This window comes from Hermetia illucens, chromosome 5, assembly GCF_905115235.1.
Source record: "Hermetia illucens chromosome 5, iHerIll2.2.curated.20191125, whole genome shotgun sequence".
Classification (NCBI taxonomy): domain Eukaryota; kingdom Metazoa; phylum Arthropoda; class Insecta; order Diptera; family Stratiomyidae; genus Hermetia; species Hermetia illucens.
In genome coordinates this window covers 30901461-30925352 of record NC_051853.1, presented here as the reverse complement: position 1 = coordinate 30925352, position 23892 = coordinate 30901461, and the positions used below count along the sequence as shown (strand labels likewise).

The following is a 23892-nucleotide window of genomic DNA, read 5'->3' as shown; positions in this document are numbered from 1 at the left end:
AGCAAGCTTACAACCGTCAAGAATTTAAATATATTCCTCGTTCCCAAGTATTCCAACTTGACATCTGGTATTAAGTATTGCCCTAGGTGCCTCGACCTATTTTGCACAAATGCCGTACAAAACATGTGGGTCAGTTTCGTCACACCCCGCGCAGAACCTACATTCAGAGATAACCCCAGTTTCCACAGGTGTTGTAGTTTAATCGTAAGTATACCCACTATAATCTGGAGTTCTTTTTTGGTGAAATTTAAACTGCCCTTTGAGCGTTGGGTTCATATTCTCCCATGAGCAACCTGGACTGCTTCATTCGCTTTCATTTTTCAATGTGCTAGCCATAAGCCCATTTCAAATTCCACCGAAAGGTTCTGTCCGTGTAGAGGCATCCCTATCTCTCGCGGATATTGATTATCTGAAAACCCGCACCCTGCTCTTTAAGCCGCTAGAGCGCCAGAGGAGGATGGAGATCACGTCGGGAGTAGCACAGGGATTCATCATAGGGCCGGATCTCTCGTACGCTTTCAACGATAGTCTTACTGAGACTCGACTTGCCAGAAGAGTCGCGCGTCTCACAGTTTCAGCCTTGCGCTGGACAAAAATCGAGGTAGTCTTGACTAGAAAGAGAATCCCTACGTCCCATATCAGTTGGAGAATTGAGTCAAAACCAGCTGCCAAATATCTTGGTTTAATGCTCGACTCGAAGATGAGCTTCTTCGAGCAAATCAAAGCAGCAGCGAACAGGGTTGTAGCTGGAGTCTCTGGCTTGAGTCGGTTAATGGCGAATGTTATGGAAGGTGGGACGGCTCTCATCAGCAGTTTTATGCATATATAGAGGAGCACTCTTCAGACAACATTGTCAGAGAGATACTGAGGAGCGCTGACAGATGGAGTCGTGTTGCACATTATCTTCGTGCTCTTTTTATTGCGAAGAAGATTGAGCCCGATCGGCGGAGGGACCGGATGGCAAAGGGTTCACTGAACTACCAACTCTTTTCCTCCCCTCTTCTCTCGTTAGTGAAACGAATACCCTCACTTGAAGGCTCCCAAAGCAGAGAGAGCGGGACGGCTATCCCAAAGTAATGTGTCAAATGGTTACAGGCTGGTTCTCTGATAACAGGAAGGTGTTTAGTTGGTAAGCGTACTGTCCGTAAATACATTCACCTACCCTACTCCCAAAAAAAGTGCCTTGACTGCCACTTGGCTCTTGGTTAGAATAGTAATGTTCTGCTCCCTATATTTCCTTTCGACGTTGAAGGTGGCACATATATCGGTGGCCTACATTTCCACCTGGAATATACTAATGTTTATACCTATTTGTTAAGTGTATGTACGGCGCCACTCCCCCTACTGTGAGAGGTCCGTCACTGTGTAAAGAAATTTTGTCGCTTTATTAAGCCCTGTTGCTCCAACGTATTATATCCTTGATACTAGTAATTCAAGGTACCGCCTAGAAAAAATATTAACTTCCCTTAAATTGAGACTACCGGTAATATTAGTGAGGCGGAGATCACTAATATTTCCGGCTATTCTGAAGATCGTCCATCTTGCCTTCATTTTTATATGCAGATGGACAGGAGTTCTAAGGATGCTGCTTGACATGTCCTTATTGCCCCACTGGCACTCACGCAAGCTAGTCCTTAAAGTTGCTGCAACTCCCTGGTTGCTGCACTGATTTCAGTTCTTTCTACCCATATAATCGCCCCATTGGAGTAGTATCTTCACGGTGCAACCCCTTTTTAAGGTTTTGTGTAAAACAAAACCTTATTAAAATCGATTCAATGTCTGTCTGTCTGTCTGTCTGTCACACGCATTTTTCTCCAAAACGGCTAAACCGATCCGAACGAAATTTGGTGGACAGATGGGAACTATGAAATCCCACGCATACAGCGAGTGGCATAAATTTAGGTGGAGTTTAGAGCGGGGCTCCCCATACATGCAAAGGGCGGATTCAAATTTTTTTTACACCGGATATAGTTATGTAGGATATCAAATGAAAGGTCTTGATTTGTACTTTCCGAAACTGACATTAGTTTTGGCATAAATTGCAAAGTTCGTGAGTAAGGAGTCAAAATGTACGCACTTGAAGTGAGACAGGACTCATTTTCGGAAACTACCCAACCTAAAAATCCAAAAAAAGTCAGGATGGTGCGCCTAGATGAAATCTAGGCCTCAAAATATGTCCCATTCCGATATCTGCTCAAATAAACTTACTAATAGTATATTACTACTTTTTAGAAATTTACTGAAAAACCCCCCTTATATTCATCCTAGGACTTCCGAATTTTGTACCAGCATAGGGGACAATATTTCGTATATATGTGCTAAATTTCATGGAAATCAGGCAATTAACGCCAAAGTTATAGCAGTTCAAACTTAGCAATTTCGCACGAGTTTACTGCTTCCAAAGCCATGCAAATCAGATGCTGACGTCATAATTACCCGGAATAATTGACATTCGCGTGGAATATTAAAGTCACATTTATGAAGAATCTATTCATCTGCAGCCCTTTTTAAGGTTTTTTGTAAAACACTTATGTGAAATCTAATCTTCGAGAGATGTCCCATTCCGGTATCTGCTCAAAAAATTTACTAATAGTATATTATCAACTTTTAGGAATCGACCAAAAAACTCTCCTTAACTTCAACCTAAGTGTACTAAATTTTGCACCGACATAGAGGACAGCCTTGTGCATACACATGTCAGGTTTCATGAAAATCCAACTATCCTTGGGAAAGTTATAGCAGTTCAAACTTATCAATTTCGTGGTAATTAACAGCATTCTAAGCCATACAAATAAGATGCTGACGTCATAATTAACGAGAATAATTGAAATTCGAGTGAAATATTAAAATTCCATTCAAGAAGAATCTAATTCTCCCTAGCCCTTTTTAAGGTTTTGTGTAAACACAAAACCTTATTAAAATCGGTTTTTTTCGCATCGCATTTTTCTCGGAGACGATTATAGCGATTGGCACGAAATTTGGTAGAAAGGTGGGAACTGTGAACGCTCATGCATACAGTGAATTACATCCTTTTACGTCGAATTTAAGGGGGGGGTCCCCATACATGCAAAAGGGGGGTGTAAAATTTTTTTCATCAAATATAGTCATGTGGGGTATCAAATTAAAGGTTTCGATTAGTACTTTTCAAAGCCGATCTTAGTTTTGCCATTTGTTGGAAGGGTGGGGAGCACGGGGGGTTGAAAGTGATCACTTCTTTAAGCGGGCCATTCTCTGAAACTACCAAACCGAAAAATCTGAAAAAAATCAGAAGACTGCCGCTATATGGTGCCTGGGCTCCGAAATACGTTCCATGTCGATATCTGTTTAAATAAAGTTAATAATAGTATATAACTACAATTTTTTGTAATTGGTTCGAAACCCCCCTTGCGTTCATCCTAGTATCATGAAATTTTGCAGTGATATAGGCTATAATATAAAGCTTGATTTTACCAAGTTTGGTGGAAATTGCACTATTACTAACAAAGTTATAATACCTCAAATTTGTTGCTTCTTTGAAAATTGAAGACTATGAATGTCAATATCACCCGAAAGTGGATACTCTCACATAATATATGGATATATTACGTGCTACGTACTAAGAAATACACAAAACCTTTCGTACCTGAAGCGTCCAGCTTCCGGTTTCTCGACTTGTTTTCATTGCTGTGGGCCTGCAAGCCATCAAAGCCCTCGTAGCTATCCGGCATTTGAACAAATGGCTAAACTCAACCTGATGGACGAGAAGACGGAGGTGGTCATTATTACTAATCACAGGAAAGATGATTCTGTGAAAATTGAGGTTAATAATTACTAAATTGTTTCAAAATCGATCATGAGATAATACTGTTAGAATTAAGCTCAATGCAAAGTTAAGCGCACGAAAAAGCAGCAAAGGCTAGTTCATCACTAGCAAGGATTATGCCTAATAAAGGAGGGTAAAAATATAATTGCCGACTGCTTATGGCATGGGTGGTGGAATTCATTCTGCTATATGTGGATCCTACCTTGAAGAGAGCACTTGGAAATTTGGTGAACCGAAGAAGTGGGAGATCAATGTGCCGGCATACCGCGCTGAAGGTGGGCAGTGCACTTATGGATGTAGAACAGCATGGGAGGGGCAGTGTGTGCCATCATGAGAATGATTCGCCTGATTCTTCTAGCAAATGTGGAGTATTGTTTTTACCAGCAAAGAACTGTGCGGGAGATGATGGCAACTGTGGGATGATTTCGTTAGACTCATACACTGATCCCGTTCATTCAATGACAGATTCAATTCCTTATGGGACACGGTGGTTTTAGGAGGTATTTGTATGATTTCGGTTTGGATACGTAACTCGACTGCCCTAAATCCTTACCCCAAAGAACTGAAGCATGCTATGGTGCATTCTCCGAGATTCGTGAATAAAAAGAATAGTTGTGTGGCGCAATCAACGCATTTATCAGACCGCATAATCTCGTCGAGAAGGTGCTGAGTTCGGAAGCAAATTGGAGTGCGGCAAACGCCCTTATACAAGAAAAGCGCCAGGAACTTGGATCGAACTCAGAAAATGCATCGGGCGGGTGATTTGATCGTGGTGTATACACTAAACTCCTCTCTGCAAAGTTATATTTCATGTTGGTCCCATTGGAATATGGGCCGAGAAGTGGGGGTGGTTTCAGTGGCTAAGAATCCCAAACACTGCAACTAGCAGCGGAGTCTTTCCATCCATAAAAACAAAGGAACCTATCTATCCTATCCAATGTAACCTACTTTCCAGACGACTAGGGTTAACAAAATGTGGCACTGTGCATTTATACGCTTTACGTTCATTCCGTTACGGAGTATAGACCAAGTTTATTTTTTCAGCTTAGATTTTCAGTGAGATTGTGCTATCATTTCATTACCACACTTAATGCTATGTAAGCGGTAAGTCTACAGCAGAAGGGCAACACAAAGCCGAGCACAAACATCCATGATGATCGATCTTCGTACTCACGGAAACGAGAAGATTGAGAGGCTGACGCTCTTCCAACTTGATCAACGTACCATTGTGTTATTGGTAATCCTCAAATCTAAGCTGAAAATTGATCCCTAGGTCACAAAAAAGTCAAATCACTATCTAACAATCCTTTTATTCTACAAATTGTTACTTTTCAACATCATTTAAAGTAAACATAAGTTTTCCATTCGGAACATTCAATGTTCTCCATTCAAATTTCAAATCTGGACGTTCCCAAGTTACATAAAAGTTTCTAACGATCTTTGACAGAAGAATTTCAATTTCCATCTCCGCAAAACGCTTGCCGATACAAGTGCGTGGCCCAAACCCAAATGGCAAATAGATGAAAGGATGTGCTGATTTCGCTGACGCAGGGCAACTGACTCCTGCTTCTTTTGTTTTGAGCCAACGTTCTGGCAAAAATTTCTTTGCATTCGGATAGTATTTGTCGTCTTTCTGTAATGCAGGTGACTGCATTACGACCGGTGTGCCTTTGGGTATTTGGTACCCGTCCAGTACAATGTCTTGACCAGCACAGCGTAGGTTTCCGTTCAGAGTTGGAAGAAGCCTTTGAGACTCTTTGATGCATGCTCTCAAGTATGGCAACCGTGCCATATTGTTAACGGTGAAAGCAGAATTTTTGTCCGGCAAAACAGTAAGGATTTCCTTTCGTAGGATTTCTTGTTTGTCGGGATTCTTGGCTAGTAAGTATAATGCACTCGTAAATGCCGATGAAGTCTGGAAAAACGGGTAAGATCGAAACGTCACGATATATTCAAAAATTTCAAAAATACCGTATCCACTCCTGCGAACACCATGTCCATGGCCATTACTTTGGCAATATTGGGATCGATTTTCATCAACTTCGCCAAAACGCTCTCCTCATGATCCCTTGTGGAGTCCATCTGCTTGCTATCAAGTTTGACTTTCGCCTCATCGATATATTGACTACTCAAATCGGTTATAGTATTCAGGACCTTCATTAATTTATAGAATTTTGGTGTACCAACTATTTTCCAGATAGATGGTTTGAACTCCAGATCAAAAGCGAGTTGGAAAAAACTTTTTACGCTTTCAATGAAAGTGGCTGCGCGTTCATTGTATTTATCTGAAATTAGACCAAGGCGTGTATCCAAAGCAATGACCCCAATTGACTCTAGGGTCCATTTGTTGAGTTCATCTTCAAAATTCTCAGGAAGTTGGTTTGTTCCCGGATTTCGTAGTTTATGTATCCTGAAGGAAGTAAGAGTTCACTTTATGTTTGTGTACTACCCATAAAGACGCATATATGCCATTTAGGGTTAGGCGACCCTTTTACCTTTCTAGAAAATCACTGGCGACTTCGTCAATGATCGGAATGTAAGGTTTTGTGTTCTTCGGTTGAATCATGACAGGATTCACAGCTGTACGAAAATCTCCCCATTGTTTTCCTTGCCTTGAAAATTAAATATTGGATTAGCCCCGTTTACTGTGAAGCTGGAATGGCTTGGTTTACGTGTTTAACAAGCCGTGATGCTCCTTAAAAATACTGGAGCGATAGTTATGCCTATGATATACTAGAGTATCTAACGCCAATCGCGCGGGCCATTGCCCTTCCGTTCGGAATAATATTTCGAAATGATCGGGGTTGAAGCTTATTGCCATGTCGGGGTTCCCAAATAGACCCGGAAACTTGACGATATCTCCATATTGCTTGCGTACTGAGTTGAGCACCTCTTGCAATTCCATCTTATAGTATTTCCCTGTAAATTTATTGTTTAAAAAGCAAAGATAAATTCAAGGCTGATTTTCTAAATATACCGCCTGGTAGATTAGATAACAAAAACGATATTGGGGATGGTCCGGGTAAACTGGAGAAGGGGGCGGTATTCGACAAATCATCGTGCGTATCACTCGCTGTGACCGTGCCGTGCTGAGAAGTAGACATGGAAAATCGTTTATCGTTAATCAATGAATCAATATTTAAATAAACGATATTTGTAAGTAAATGTGCGTATCTGATGTGAATTGATATATTGACTATTAGCTTTATTTCTGGATGATTCACTTTGTTTATAATTTTTCTGTGATATTTTGGGTAAAATTGCGAAATTTGCACACAAGTAATATCGAAAGTAGTTGCTATGAGAACGGCATTCATATTTCTGATATGGAAAATAATCTCATTGTTCCCTATTTAGGTGAGTTGAAATCAAGGACTGGCTGTGGTTAACAGCCCACATCACAGTGGAGAACCCATAGACCTTGGTTTGGAGTTAGACCGAGACACATTTGATAAGGAAAATGATTCATAACCCTCGCATTTATTAGTAGCTTTTAAATTATTTTTCTGATGTGAAAACTTAAAACTTAAAGATGGGAAGGTATCATTACAGGTTACAGGTTACATTATTTGTAAAGGTAAGGAGTTTGGGAGATACACTTAACACTAAACTTAAAAGTTCATTCTCAGAAGCTATCCAGCCGAAGAATTTGAGGCTAATTATGGTGATGACTCTATATGGTATCTATGCCTAAGTACGCAGTATTCAACTGGCAAACTACCTTACGTTCATTTATAAATCTATAAATTTCAGTAAGGTATATCATACTATGCAGCACAATACTGAAAAGTTTGCTGGAAATCCTAGCATTTTTAGATCAAAGATCAAAGTTGTTCATTAAGAATAACTTTACTGCACCCTGAGGCTCAGTCAGCTAGAAAGATTCTCTCATGATGAAAGCCGACCCATCCGCGGCATTCCTGCCCAAATTTATCAGAAAGCAGAGGAGGAAGTTTCGGCAGAGGAAAATTGCAGCCATTGAGAAGGGAGGAATAAAGGCAAGATCCTGTTTATGAAAACCTTCTCCCCATCCTTACATTGAAGAGCGGAAAAACGGAAGTTGGCGATGTGAACGCAACAGACAAGATATAGTGAACCCTCGAAGGCTGCCAATCGTCGATAGAAGAAAGCACTACACTACTTGGAAATGAGCACGTGAGTCTTGCTACACCACCAGGGGTGACAATCTCCAGAGAAATTGGACGCGCAAGAAGCGTAAAAGCAACGCCTCGATTTGCTCCGCACTAGGGCCTATTTCCACGTTCTTCCTTTGGACTGGGGCCGGTATATCCGGAGGTGATTAAATTAGCAAGAGAAATTTCAATAAAATTGGTCCCTTCCATTGTAAAGTCAATGCAAATGCAAGAAAGAAGAAGACTTGTGCGCCAGTAGCAGCCTTGTTTGCGGTCGCTACCGTAGGAGGTTCGTCTATGGATTGTAAAATGTCAGAGGGTGCTTTGCCATCCTGCTGGAATGTTGGATGCCAAGGTTTTCGTTATTGGCTCCTTCATTTGGAGGGCAACGATGACGTTACATTAAAGTGGCTCCAACTGCCAATTCCAGCTACTTGTTCTAAGACTAATGTAACCATCGTGAACACCAAACTGATCAGGATAGACAATGAATTAGAACGAAACGAGAAACGGTAGAATATGACTTTCATTTGGAAGGCGAAAGAGACTCATACAAAACAGAGCAAATTGCACGATTTTCAGTGCGCTTCCCCACTATGGATGTGCGAGCAGAGGATAATGCATACATTGGCAGAACCAAATCCTACACCTTTAACATACGATTATTGCTTGTGGAACCAGATCTGTGCTGACTGGACACTGAGAACCATATAAAGTACTAAATCGAGAATAGACGAATGCTGTGCATGATGAGGCGAAACCCTTTATGGATGAGGACATTAGCTGTACCAACACCGGCAATTCTCAGAGAAGTCGATCGGTAGAGAACCGAATCTTTTAAGGTAGAGTGGGAGGACACACACATCAATCGATCTGAATGATTCTTTCTGTCTTCTTTCTCATTAAAAGCTACGCTTATATAAAAAGACATAATGGTTGGACAAATTAACTTGTATAATAGTATACCGAAGCATCCCGCTTAGTGGCATTTGATCATTTAAGCATGCCTGTATCTTAAATTTGTTGGAAGCAATTATGCTGGGGCAATTCTATAGTCAGGACTTAGCTACGGTCATCTTATCATACAATACCAGGTTAATGGCAAGAGGAGAAAGGCGATAGCTGGAACTAAGGGATCCGACAACCAAATAGCATTGAACTCTTAATAAAATTTTGTTTAGGAATTGAAAGAGATTAACATCGAATTTACTTCATATCGGACCGGAACACTTGAAGAACGACTTGTTCCAAACATTTAACGTCCACCTGCACATTTTTTTGGACTTAGCACAAAATTATTTCAAAAATAAAGATAAAGGCGTGTTATGGCTTTATCTCGGGCAGAGGAAACTCAGCAGATGTTGGGCCGATGCAACTCATTAGATGGTCTTAAATTCTCCCTTATATAAATTCATAAATACTATAAGAGTGACCCTCCAGCGTAGAAGGTAGATACACCCCCTTTTCTCAAAATCGATAGAGAGCAGGTATAGTGATCTTCTAAACTCTACTCAATGCTCTACAACGATCCGAAGGGTTTCAATGTGGTCAGTACGAAAGGATCCAGAGCAGAAACTATCGATTAAGGAAGATTCTCTGAAAACGAATGGAAAATCTGAAGTTAAGCGGTAATCGAAACCCCGAGTCAAAATGTGATTACCGTGCTGAAAGCTGAATGGTCACAGGGGTTGAAACTTGGATATGAATGGTGAATTCTTGTACCAGGCTATTACAAGTTTCAACCAGCCTTGTCTTGATCGATTTATTTTATCCGTTAAAATAAACGCCATGGCAGCCAACTATGAAAAATTTAACAACAAAACAAAAACCAAAACTAAATTTCGATCGTGATTATCGAACTCTGAGTGAGGGGGCCACCCCATCATCGATAAAACTGAGTCTAGACCCAGATTCTCAATTCTTTCAAGTCGAGGTCAACCCAATCAAGACGCAGTCTTGACCGGACAATACGAAGCCGATCCCCTCTGTCAGTTCTCCTGATCCCGAACTTCACTAGATGATGCTAAAGTCTTACCCACGGGTAAGAATCAGTCCTTCAGCAAAAAGTGACCTAGGGAAAACCGCCTTCTGACAAAACAATGCCACCAGACAAACCGTGTCCAGACGAACCACAATCCGGAGTTGTGCTAAAGTTTAGGAGAAAGAATCATTCTAAGCATTAACCGCTAAACGCAAACCGAAAAGGCAGCAAAGAGGGTTCGGTTGGCAAAGGTTAAGACTTCATTTGCTGCCAAGACAACTAAAATGGATGTATCGGAATTGTATGACGACACCAATTCATCCGGTTACAATAACTTAAGAAGATGTGACCGGACACCTGAACGGCAGACGGTACCAAATCGAAACCTGAAAATATTTTTGCAAGGTATCAAATTTCGCTTAGATCCGGCAAGCGCCCATCGTAAAGTGCTAGGACTTAACTGGCAACAAAAGTACGAACGATTGTCTCACGGAAGATGGTTTTTCATTCAAAGATATGATGGAGTTTGCGTAACTAACCCTGAAGACAACCTCTGAGCTGCTATCCTTTCAAAAGTGATTTCTTTGGTTTCCAAAAGGAGAATGACGCTGAACCTCAATGTCTCTACTTGGATACTGCTAAGCAGCAAAGCGGGAGAGAGAACCGATAGACCGGAAACTTTCCTTACTAGACCCCCCCCCCCCTCGCCCCGCATGTTAATAAGGCTCGAGGTCAAATGGACTGCCGCCTCTACTATGGGCTTAGGACCTTTATGTTTCAAATATCGGTTTCTACGGTCTCTAAGCTTAAAATTCAAACATGCTTTCTGCTACTTTGGATAACGCCCTATGTGATGGCGGCACCACAACCTTAAAAAAAACCAAAAATAAAGAGCAAACAGGGAGATAAGAAAACTCTTTCATGCTCTTCTTACTTTCCCTATGACGAAGACGAAGTTGCCAGTGGAATATTCGTTAGAGCTATCCAATAAGTTAGGAGTAAAGGCAAGGGGGTAATAATAGCATGCGATGTTAACGGGCACCACATCTGTCGGGGAGCTCTTACATTAACTTAAGAGGATCGAGACTATTAGAATATATGGTAGGAACCGAACTCTAGGTCCTCAACTTGAAATAATGAACCAACCCATTTTCTTCGCATTCAGGGGAGAGGTCATTGCTAAAATGTTAGATATTGCCTTCTGTTTGTAGTTAAGTCTAAAATTGATAGACCAGTAGCTTACTCCAAACTACAATTTTATTTTATTATGTATATATATATTTCGGGAGCAACTTACTCCCTTCATCAGTACAAAGCTACAAAGCTAGTTCATTGATATCTAGCTGGCATCCCGGTGACTCTTCCGAAGAGTGAAAAGTATCACGCTCTCAGAACACAGGCGCACTAATCTCGAAACGGGGGTGGATCCACTTCAAATGGTTCCATTTCGGAATCCGCGGTAGATAAATTATCGACGTATAAAATAGAACTGAGCGTCCGAGTTACGATCCCTGCGAGATGCATCATCAAACGCATTGCTGAAATTCGAAAATACACCAAATGGTCTAGATTGAGAGAAGCTTACGAAGAGATCTGTCCTCACCATACGCTAAAGAGGGTTAAAAGACTATGATGGAACTCGTATTTGGAAAAACAAAGGAGATGACAACGGCATTCTTCAACAGTCCTCAGAAGTCTAATTTTGCTGCTAAGTGGAATCAGTACAAAGACGGCTCTAAAGAAGAGCATACAGTCGATTAAACGCTCATCAGCCAGGCGACCTCCAATTTAGAGCGGTTCCTTGCCAAAGAGCGTAGCCAACTGTTGGGTTATCAACCTTTATAGAGCGGAAGGTACACAGAAAGCGAAGAAAAACCGGCAAATCACTTGCTGAGAGTGCACTTCCTAGGTCAAAAAATCCCAGCTTAGGTGCACAATGCCGTCAACTGAGAGACTGAACTCTGACAGCAAGTAAAATGGGCATTTAACTCGTTCCATACTTACAAGGCTGCGGGCCCGGATGGCATCATTCCTACCATAGCAGTAACGGGGAGTAATGTCCTGAGTCTACTAATATTCGAAATATCTACCGTGCATGCCAAGCATACACTTATATATATTCCAAATAACTGGTTTGAGGGTGAATGTCAGATTTATTTGCAAAACTAGAAAACTCGATTGGCGGATTAGTCCAACATCGTTTCTATTAAAAAGGTTGAAGAGGCTGGAAAATTCATCCCCTGGTGGCCATTTCACTGTAGGCAATGTCCCTACCAGAAATGCAAATCTCGAGATTCAGCAGTGCATGAACTCACGACAAAATTTGATAAGGCAATATCCAATAAAGAATATGTACGCCTTAAGAAGCGTCCCAAAAGGGAACGACACAACTTGATAGTTTGTCCGCTGGGGACGATATGACAGAATATTGCCAAGTGTATTTGCAATGTATACATATTGAATATATTATTATTAGCTTATGTCTGGCGTAGGCAAATGTCTACGGTTGTCTCAGGCAACAGACAGATGTATCAACAACGCAGTTGGTTTGAAGTTGCCATCAGATACTTCTGAAAGTTGGCAGACTGAAACATTTCTAATGAGTGTGCCAGGGCACTGGAATATCTGGCTTATATTGAGGAAGCTGATAAACTGGCCCGCCAAGGGTCTGAATCTATAACGATGGGGCAAAAACTGGTATTTGGCATCCGAGCATCCACTCTCAAGTCTACTACGAAATTGATAAATTTGAATTCCTACCGCGAACGATGACTACATTGAACAAATTGGAATGATGATTTCAGCAATATGTAGCCAATGTGAGGAAGAGGAGATGGCTTTGCACTTCAACCCCGCGGCCCGGCCTATAGAGGAGATTCGCACAAACCTGCGAACGTCTCAGACGAGAGGGCATGGCATAGGCGGTTTTAGGGGGTAGTATAATGAGCCTAACAAAAGGCTTGAGTACGATGCAATGTAATAAATGAGAGTTGTAAAATTTAGAAGCAAATTGATACAGTTTGCCAAGTTAATCCTTCCATTACATCTCAAGCATTCCGTCTAAGCCGTGCATGGTTGCGATATTTCCATCAGAGTGACTGTTCAGATATGCTGACTCTTCATTTCAATAGACAATTCAAGAAGATAGAAAAGGTCTATTGCACTTTTGTAAAAGTTTTCCATGAAATTTTGGGAATTAATTATTCAATAATGGGTAACATCGTGATATCAAATTTAAATGCATCGATGGATCGATTATTGAATAACACGAAATGTCCAGGAATTGGAGAAAGTGATGGGCTCTGGAAAAAGAGTCTATACAACTATTTCCAAGTTCCACAAATTGCAGCAAACAAGGCCAAGAATAAAAAGAAAATCACTTCCCAAGATTGATCTGAACATCAAAGTCGATGGTGAACGACCAAAAGACTGGCCGAAACAACGATGTGTGATACGTTGGATGGGGATTTAAAAGCCTCGAGATTGCACCCAGATCAGGCATTCGGTAGAGCCACATGGCGAAACCGATCACAACGAGCCGGCCCCGCTTGTCAACGGGAAAAAGGCTCAAGAATAAGAAGAACAAGGTCAAGAATAAAAAACAACTAATGTCCCGTCAGCCAAGAAGAATTAACAAAAAAATAAAAACTTCCGTTTGCCAGCAACAATATTTTTATTTTAATAATTTACATCAGTTAAGGTAAACTTGAGCTTACCATCTGGAACATTCAGTGTTTTCCACTTAAATTTCAAATCAGGATGATCCCAACTAATATAAAAGTTTCTAACAAGTTTCGATATAAGAATTTCAATTTCCATCTCAGCAAATCGCCATCCAATACAAGAACGGGGTCCAAATCCAAATGGTAGAAATACGAATGGGTGAAATGTTTTCGCCGTACCGGGACAGCTTGCCCCTTTTCCTTCGTCTTTTAACCAGCGTTCCGGGATAAACTTTGTAGCATCCGGGAAATAAGCTTCATCCTTCATCAAATCGGGAGAATTAAAAACGACAAATGTGCCTTTTGGAATTTGGTAACCATCCAAGACAAGATCTCGTCCAGCTCCACGAACATTTCCATGGATAACTGGATGCAGCCGATGACTTTCTTTAAGGCATGCTCGTAGATATGGAAGTCGCGCCATTTTTTCAACTGTCAAAGAAGAATCCTTTCGCGGCAGAACAGTTAGAATTTCTTTGCGAAGGGCTTCCTGCTTTTCTGGGTTCTTTGATAATAGATAAAGGGCACTTTTAAACGCCGATGATGTCTAGAAGGGTAGGATTTGAAAATTTAAAGTCATAAAGTAAGGGGTAAGGCATCGAGAACGCTTGGTACTAGCTCAGAGAAGTAGAGCGGAACGCAATTAGGTCCTTTTTGCCAATTTTTGAGGATTTCATTTAAAATAACTTGAATTGGTTCTGAGATGCGCTCTTGATGCCTTGCTTAGAATTCAATGCCAAAATGGAATATACCGTATCAACACCAGCAAAAAGCATATCGATAGCCATGACTTTAGCAATTGTTGGGTTAATTTTCAACAATTTCTCTAGGACGCTTTCCTCATGATCCTTTTCAGCAGTGTTTGCCTTTTTATCTAACCTGGCTTTAGCTTCGTCAATGTATTCATTACTCAAATCTGTCATTGTGGTTAGAACTTTCATCATCTCCTTGAATTTTGGTGTTGCTATAATTCTCCATAGTGATGGCTTGAATTCCAGGTCATAGGCAAGGCGAAAGAAGCTCTCCAAACTTGCAAGAAACTTCGCTTCTCTTTCATTGCAGTCATCCGAAATGAGACCTAATCGCTTGTCCAAAGCAATGACCCCGATGGACTCGAGAGCCCATTTATGGATTTCAGCTTCGAAATTTCCAGGAAGTTGATTTGTGGCTGATTCACGAAGTTTGCGAATCCTAGGAAGAATGTTCATTAGAAAGTATGTACCCCTTGGGACTAGAATTTCATGCAAATATTTCGGGAAACACTGGTATTAGAAAATGGCCGATTAGTCAGATTTCATTAACCAAAAGTTCAAGAAAAAGTAAATGATTTGATTGAATCAGGTCTACGTGTTAGAAAAGTGTATCAAATGGGATTGATGAAGTTTGTACATCAATGGGATGAATGGAGAAACACTTTCATAGGCACTGAATTCTAGAAACTATATGTACCTCTCCAAGAAATTGTCTGCAACTTCGTCAATTGTGGGAATATAAAGTTTCGCTCTTCTTGGTTGAACCATGACAGGATTGACAGCGCTTCGAAACTCCGCCCATTTCTTTCCTTCTCTTTTTATAAAAGTAAAAATTAGTTTCATTTGCTTAGCCTTCAAAAATGTCAAGCATATACGTCATAAGAAGGCCTGCATATTCTCCAAAGACGTCGGGTCGAACCTTTTCCCTAAAGTATTTCATTGTGTAAAAAGTAGGTATATGTGGCCAAATTCCTTCTGTCCGGAGCACCATTTCGAAATGATCCGGATTATGAGTTACTACTACTTCAGGATGACCGAAAACACCGGGGAGTTTACAAAGATCACCATACTTCTTCCGGTAAAATCGTAACATTTCATCCAACCCCTTTTTATAACAGCTCCCTAAAATATCAGTATTTTAATGAAAGAATATCACTCAAGCGTGGTCTCAGCTGAAAATACCGCCTGGGAGGTTAGCTCTCAGCAGCGATATTATTGATGGTCCTGGCATGCTGGAGTAAGGAGCTGCTTTGGAGTAGTCGATCTGTGTTTCAGGCCCAGATATTATGTCTTCCTGAAAGTGAGGATTGATTTCGAAGCATAAACAACTTCAAGAAATTGAAAAACACAATTTTACTTGAGAAATGTAAACCCTAAAATAATAATATACTAACGACAATACCTACCCATCTCACTCGATCTTAAGCAAAATCTATGACTGACAAGATTTTTATCTTTCCGTATTATCAGAACAAATAGAAAATGAAGTTGCAAATCCCAATGGCAACACAAATTCAAAACTCTACTTCGGTGGTTAATGGCATGTTGTCTGACTTAGAAACTGATTGATGAAGTCCTCATTGGATCCCTTTCCAGTACGATAGCATTATTATCGCATTATTAATTCACGATTCATACTGTCAAGGAGGCTGATCTTAACGATCATGTGGACGAAAAGCCAGACGGCAACAAGTACCACGAACGCGTAATGAAATTTGGCAAGCATATGCCGGACACTCACGACCTGGTACTTGTCAATATCTACTTCATCTCACTGACGCCAACGCAGACCATTACGAACGTTGAAGAAATATGAAACCAAGCTAAACTCGGGAAGCGAAGAAAGCGATCTCTGTTATGATCTTGACGATAAACTGGACACTCGGAACGACGAGAGAGATCTGTCTTGACTTGTCAAAAGCCGACATCGTCGGCATAGAACACCTCCGTTGCGCTAATGACAAGAACGGTACTTTGCTTACCGAGACGAGATGTGACGGATAGATGGTGGGAATATTTCGAGCTAATTTTAACGGATCCATTCTCATAGATGAATCTATTCATCCTCCACTTCCACAAGCCCTGCCAGTTTTTCAATCGGGTTATTCAGGTTGGTAGAACACAGGGGGGGAGGAAAAGTCTAGCAAAGTGTTCAAAAAACCCTCCAATTTGGTTGCTCTCATGTACCATTAAGACTTTTGCGCGCATTCTTGGCAACTTGGTAAAAACTGCGGAACCTCTGGCGCAATACAGGCTGCGCGGTTACTCAAGGAGAAACACCGTGAGAAGCATCGCCCTCTTTACATTGCGTTTCTTGATTTGGGGAAGACGTTTGACCATGTGCCTCTCATCTAATGTGCTAGGGGAACACCTAGCATCTGAAGAACTAATCAGTTGCATTAAATTTCTTTACCGCGATCCAAAGAGTCAAGTTCAAAGTGTGGCGGGTGTATCAAAACCGCTTTGGGTCTCTGTCGATGATTATCAAGGTAGTATCTTATGAACATTATCATACTTGACATCCAAGATTCTGCGCCCTATACACTGCTTTATGCATATGATGTTTTCCTAGGGTCTCATAGCAAAGCTAATCTGGAGCAACTTGTTCAAAAGTAGAATAATCGCCTCATGCAAGAGTGCCTCAATTTCAATTTGCATAAAATTGGATTTTTTACAACTGATCCCAATGAAACAGGCACAGTCTCCGTCAGTAGTACCTATAACTGAGCGATTTAATTCAATCAATGGTGAACTGCGTAATGAAATTGGTCCACGCATTAGCGCAACCTGGATAAAGTGCATTCCTCAACTGACGTTCTTTGTGATCGACGTATAAAGAACGTTTCAAATCCATCTGCCCTGTCGCCCTCTATGGTTCTGGTTGTTGACCGACTATAAAAGACAATGAACGGCGCCTCGCAGTAATGGAGACTGCCCCGATTATCGAAAAATTTGGAGAAAGGTGTTTTCGCCGGAGACGTTATGAGGACTAAGTAACAAGAACATACCAAGTCAGTTAGATAGAGATGTCACCAGTGGCTGCCAAAATTTCGCCGAATGAACGAAGTATTTCTGATGTGGGTGCCAGGATATTCGAACATCGCTGATAATGAGGAAGATGACAGACAGGTTCATGAAGGATGTGTCAGCATATTTGCTCTGAAGAATGCAATTGCAAGGATTCACACAACCGAATGGAGACATTTGAATTCCTGCCGGCAGACAAAAATCCTTGGAAAGGAGCTCAGTCCCTTAAGAAGTGGGACATGGAAATTCTGCGAGGACTGTTGACTGGACCCTGTCATATACAGCCAATGAAAATGAAGATACCTCGGAAATATTTTCTTCAACAAAGAATCTGCGCACTCGCTGCCACTAGAAGATATGCTCAGGTTCGCAAAAGCCTGCGTACGGCGATCTTATCTATCACATAGATATGGTGGACGAATTATGCTCCACTAAAGCGTGATGGGCAATCATATATTACCCCGAGGTTCATTCCACCTGGTCACATTGTTACAGCACTGACAGATTGATTAGCCTATAATATTATAATATCTGCCGGTCATTCCTTTGCTACGGTAACCATAATCAAGTATCCACGGAAAATCCGATCATATTTTCCCCTTGTACGGATGTAACGAAAACCCCGTTGTACACAAAGTTCCACAGGAGAGCATTTAACAAGTCCTGTGGCGCAGCAGGATTCGCAGCATTCGAAATTTATTTCGAATGTTGCGAATACGAGCGGATAGATGGCGCACGGAACTCTCCACGGGAGAATGTGCCGTTGGTTGGGGGCAGAAGGACCGCATGGCGACGGACCGGTCTCTTCTGCCTCCAGCTATCGCCGCGAACAGTACCCAGGTCGCACGACGTCTAATAGTATTTGAATTGAAGTTAAAGTAGTATTTAAAATTGTAATAATTTACTAAAATAAATTGTACAGTAAATATTCAAGTGTCGTGCTCGCATTTACTCTTGGTCTGAGATATGAAATAGCCGTGAAAATTTAATTTAAAATTAAAATTAAAATTTAATTTTTAATGTTATCAGTGATTCTACTTTTTGCGTCATTGGAGTTCTAAAAGAATATTGAGATTACATGCCGCACCGTCAACTGAGAACTGCTGCGTTAAGCTCATAATTTCGCACGAAGAATAGGTAAATACCTGAAGTCCTATGGGACTTCTACAGTGACGGTGTATTCTTTAGATGGCTTATCCGTATTGTACCATTGCGCCTTTTCGGAGAAATAAAAAAAGCTTATCGTTTCGTATGGCAGGAAGTACAGGATATGGCGTCCTGGAAAATACTTTCTTTTAAATAGTTCATTTTTAATTGAGAAGAAGATGCTTGGTGGTCGCTCTAAGTGTACTGCATAACAACCGTCATCTTCGCTAATGGAACACCTCCACACAACAAATTGGGTATTGGACATAAGTCTGTCTCCACCGTGTGATTGCGAATGAAATCCGGCTCAATAGAGTGCGGTGGATAACCCACTGTATGCGTCGTGAAAAATGTCTAGCCCAGAAAGTCCTTAAGAACAATAACCATGGTAGAAAGAGAAGCGAAGGAAGACTCTGTGTAATGTCTTAAGTCATGGGCGTTTTCCAAATTGGTCGGAGCCGACTCAGAAAGCAGCGCTATCCAAAAACCTGAAAGGACAACAAAATGGTTGTTAAAAGAGGAGGGAGTCCTGAGGCCGCCATCCACTTTGTGGCGGGCCAGAATAATTTAAGAGAGTCTGCCTTCCAGTTTTCTGGTCCATGTGCTCCTCTTTTTGGGTTACCATCCAAAGTTTAAAAAATGTAGATAACTACGGTTTCGTGCAAGGACTTAGGGCCCCGCTCATTCCTAACAATTTTTTCAGCTCCGGAGGCTTAGGCCCGAATTTGCATGCGCTTTGTTAAGTTGAATATAATTCGCCCCAATCGCATGAATTGCGACTTCGGTCACACTCTTCCCAGGACAGTGACAGAGGCAACGTCTGATGAGTTGCGTTTATTTTGGATGAAATCCTAATCGGCTGAATGACAAAATTGGCCGTGAGAGTCTGCCAACATATATAGAAGCTTCACCAAGATATCCGGTTAATGCCTGCTTGCACGCCTCTGTGCTAGCCAGGCTCAGAAATGTCAGGGGGGTTAGAATACTTCAGGTTGAGTTAAAGCGCAACTAGCTGTGTACGAAGAATGTTGTAAGTTGGGGTTGAAGAGTACACTCAACATAGTTCCTATTAAGAGGGATAGAAATTTGTAAGTCGGAAATCAACAAATTTCAAAACTATGTTGATAAACAAACATGCACGATGTTCCACAACCGTGTCGATCATAATCAGAATACTTACTTTTCTAAGATGAGCGAGAATATAGGCTAGACATTCTGAACCTAAGCGAAGTGACATATCCACCTATGTCACAAAGTCAGTTGGGTTTTGACTGATCGACAGCAAAGGTCTAATCAGTTTGATCAAATTGTGATAAGTTATAAACGTAGGAGTTGTCTTCTGAATGTGCATAACAAAAGTGATGCTAACATCGGCCTCGAAAGGGATCATCATCTGATGGGTGTCGCTATACCGAATGCGGCAGACAGCGTAAATAACAACGCTGCCGTATTGCGCATCACTGGCAAGCCATCAGATGGGCATGTCACAGGTATTCATGCTGATGCGCAATTGAAGAGGTGGGAGGAAGCCCTTCATCATGATTCTGAAAAAAATAGCATCCTGTGAATTTCCTCCTTTTCTGAATGATGTAACATGAATATATATGGATTGCACCTCCAAACCGCTGTAAAATTAATTTTCAGATCTACGGCCCTAAACGGAGTTGTGAAATTGACAGTCTTCCTACAGAATTTCTCTATTTAGCTCCAGCAACCTCAATAAGAATTTCTGCTTTCAATCATTCGGGAACGCTAAGAATCCGGGATTTTTTGCAGGGAGAGGGGGGATCATTAAGAGAAAGGTGTATCCATCTTGAGTACGGCAATTATAGAGGCTTTTTTGTTTATGAATTTCAAGTCCGCATCCCCTTACTTACTTACTCTTACTTTTCCACTTTTTTTGGACCATGGACCTCTCTTTTCTGGCTTACTATCCAAGTATGAAAATGGCATAAGGTTTCTAACCAGGGCAGAGTAAAGTCATCAAACGCTGCCTGGCCTCTCTCTCTTTTTTATAATTCACAAAATACAATGTGAATGAGTATATAAAGGAGCGTTTAATACCTGCCAACAACTTAGGTCATGCTGATCCTGGGGCCGAGGCAAGGCAGCATCTGCCTTTGCCTTGGTGCAAAACCATAACTCTTTGTCGTCTCTTGAACTGTAGAGGTATTTGCATGTTTCCAGCTGCCGTGAAGGTACTATCTAAAACCGTCCTTGAGGGCATCATTTATGGCAACGAAAAAAGTCCACCATAGTCGCTTGAGTTTCCATAAATTCATCAGATGAGCAGGAAAGAGTGTATTACCGGACATTTTGCCCTTATATACTATCAACCAATGGTGAACTGCGTTATGAAATTGCTTCACGCATTAACCTGGATGAAGTGACATTCCACAAGTGGCATTTCCTGTAATCGACGTACCGACGAACGCCTCAAATTCAAAATTTACCGCAGTGTCGTTCGCCTTGTTGCCCTCTATGGTTCTATGGTTCTGAGTTTTAGCCGACTACAAAAGACAATGAACAGCATCTCGCAGTAATGGAGACGAAGTTGTTGCTTTGGACTAGCGCCGTAACCCGCTATAATCAAATTCGAAATGCGGATATTGCGAAAGAGGTCTGGACATGTAATTTACTCTGGTTGCTGCACTTGCCAAGATTAGTATGAACATCGAAGTCTCTTTGAAAAGATCAGGAAACCTGCGGAAACAACGATGACTTATTTCGCTGAATGGTGATTTGAAAGCCTCGCGATTGTATTCAGATCAAGTCTTTGACAAAGCAAAATGGAGCAACCGATCAAGACGATCATGTTTTCTCGAAGACCGTTATTTGCTTCGAATTCTATGACTTTGGTGGTGAATGATAATCAAAATGTTATCGCGTCGACGGGAATGGTTCTTCAACGAGAGTGCTTGTCAAGTCAAACAAATAAACTTCGACAAATTAAAGTCGACCGAAAACCATGAAATTTGTAGGCGCCAAGACTATTCAATTGGTAACTGTGGCGTTAATGGGATTTTGATCTTCATCGGACAATAGACATATTTTTCCACTTAACAAAAATTACTTTATTTCATTCATATTAATAATTAACATCAGTTAAAGTAAAAGTTAATTTCCCATCAGGAGCATTGAGTGTTTTCCACTTGAACTTCAAATCTGGATACTCCCAAGTGATATAAAAGTTCCTCACGAGCTTCGCAATTAGAATTTCAATTTCCATATCTGCAAATCGCTTTCCAATGCAAGCACGGGGTCCAAATCCGAATGGTAGAAGCAAAAATGGATGGATGGTTCTTTGCGAAGCAGGACAACCCGCCCCCATTTCTTCGCCTTTCAACCAACGTTCTGGAACAAATTTGGTAGGATCCGAAAAATAGTGTTCATCCTTTAGTAGTTCGCAAGAATTCATAACGACAAGTGTGCCTTTCGGTATTTGGTAGCCATCCAAGACAAGATCCTTTCCAGCACGACGTAGCTCTCCATTAATAACCGGGTATAATCGATGGCCTTCTTTGAGGCATGCTCTTAAATATGGAAGCCTAGCCATTTTGTCAACTGTGAAAGAAGAATTCTTGTCCGGGAGAACTATTAACAACTCCTTGCGTAAGATCTCTTGCTTCTCTGGATTTTTGGATAGCAGATATAGAGCAGCTACAAACGCTGAAGATGTCTAAAAGAGTAGGTGCTGAAAATGCAGAATTATAAGGCGAGAGAGCCGAGAATTTTCTCGGTAGTTTGTGCCAAACTCATTTAAGGGATAACATACCGTGTCAACACCAGCAAAAAGCATGTCCATAGCCATTACTTTTGCAATAATTGGATCAATTTTCAACAATTTTTCCAAAATGCTTTCTTCATGAGAGTTTGTGTCGTTTTTCGACTTTTCCTCTAATTTGGCTTTAGCTTCGTCAACGTATTCACAACTCAGATCTGTCATTGTGTCAAGAACTTTCATCATCTCCTTGAATTTTGGCGTTGCTATAATTCTCCACAATGATGGCTTAAATTCCAGCTCAAAAACAAGGCGGAAGAAACTCGTCAAACTGTGGAGAAACTTCGCTCCCCTTTCACTGTATTTATCTGAAATTAAACCAAGCCGTGTATCCAAAGCAACGACACCAATGGATTCAAGGGACCATTTATGAATTTCATCCTCGAAATTTCCGGGAAGTTGATTCGTGGTTGGGTCACGGAGTTTCAGAATTCTAGGAGAGATTTTTAATCAGTAATAGTAAAATGAAAAGCGAATTTGTAATTCTTAATCAGCAACTATGGAATGAGGAAGATAAAGACGATTTAAGGAATTCCTTATATTCTCAAATATCACAGGTGGCAGAGAAGTTCTCGAAATTATTTTTCAGAAGTTTTTTTTTGAATATTTTAAGGCATACAATAATCCACCATCAGAGGATAGAGTGGACTGTCCTAGAAATAGCGGAGTTGAGACACGTTGCCAGGAACTGTCAGCACGTAGACCTGGTTGACGCACTATAACTCATATAGGGTATATGCTAGCGAAAGTAGACTGTGCATGTCTGTCAGTATCTAAGTCTAGTTCCACTGAGGTGTCCCGTCGACACCCGCTTGAATAGCTCTGTGCTAGCTAGGCTCGAAAACTTGAGACGTTCTTTTTGGATACATCAGTCCCCCTCACGTTCTCAGCTCGGACACTAGCTTATTCCTGTGAAGTAGCCTGTAGTAGCTCACTACTATAATAATATTTTTCAGAACATAAATTTGGAAGTAGTTATGGATATTGGCTTTCTTAATGATAAGAAGACATACCGTGACCGAGGTGCGGATTTCGTAGGATTTAGGATATTCTCCACTTTAGTGAAAAGCCTGCACTTGGTATCTGTGGCGCAGTTAACCGGAATGGAGAGCACAGCAACTCCCGTAATGGCAAAAACTGAAAACCCGACTCATGCTGATCTGCCCATGGTATAAATCTTTCGGAAAATTGAAAAAGAATACAAGCCACAAAGAAACATCAGCCCAAAAAAGGGAATAACAAGCTAAATCTTGCCTGCCAGGGCTTTTTCTTCGGCCAGGGAAATGGAAGGAGGGAAAGATGGTGATGTAGCCGCAATTGATTAACACCACTACCTTTCTAGAAGCAACCATGCTGAACCAATCCTGTGCCCAGTTATTTTATAATATCAGCTTAACGGTAAGAGAAACAAGGTTATAGTTGTCTCTGTATATCTACCATATGGGTAGGTAGGTAGGTATCAGTGGCCAATCCGAGGAGCTCAATTAGCGCTGTGGTGCGTCGTTTTGATGCCACAAACTTGAGCAGCGAGGCAGAGCCAAGCCGACT

The 23892-nt window shown here is 41.2% G+C and overlaps 1 protein-coding gene across 6 annotated transcripts in view; it reads right to left on the bottom strand.

Moving 5' to 3' along the window:
- The window catches only part of LOC119658423 (cytochrome P450 CYP12A2-like), a 57555-nt gene that overhangs the window by 24381 nt on the left and 9282 nt on the right, over positions 1 to 23892 (bottom strand). Inside the window, exons 2-6 of one of the 6 annotated variants that reach the window (XM_038065818.1) lie at positions 6780 to 6891; positions 6475 to 6721; positions 6298 to 6414; positions 5774 to 6212; positions 5095 to 5717 (exon numbers count right to left, since the gene is read on the bottom strand). The exons of 3 other annotated variants lie outside the window; for them this stretch is intronic. In XM_038065818.1, the coding sequence (XP_037921746.1) occupies positions 5127 to 5717; positions 5774 to 6212; positions 6298 to 6414; positions 6475 to 6721; positions 6780 to 6891 (1506 nt within the window). In that variant the 3' untranslated portion in view covers positions 5095 to 5126. Of the gene's footprint in view, positions 1 to 5094; positions 5718 to 5773; positions 6213 to 6297; positions 6415 to 6474; positions 6722 to 6779; positions 6892 to 13579; positions 14186 to 14390; positions 14830 to 15087; positions 15205 to 15265; positions 15513 to 15572; positions 15685 to 21622; positions 22243 to 22338; positions 22778 to 23892 lie in introns of those variants that run through there. 2 more of the 6 variants (XM_038065820.1, XM_038065821.1) reach the window with 2 other exon arrangements.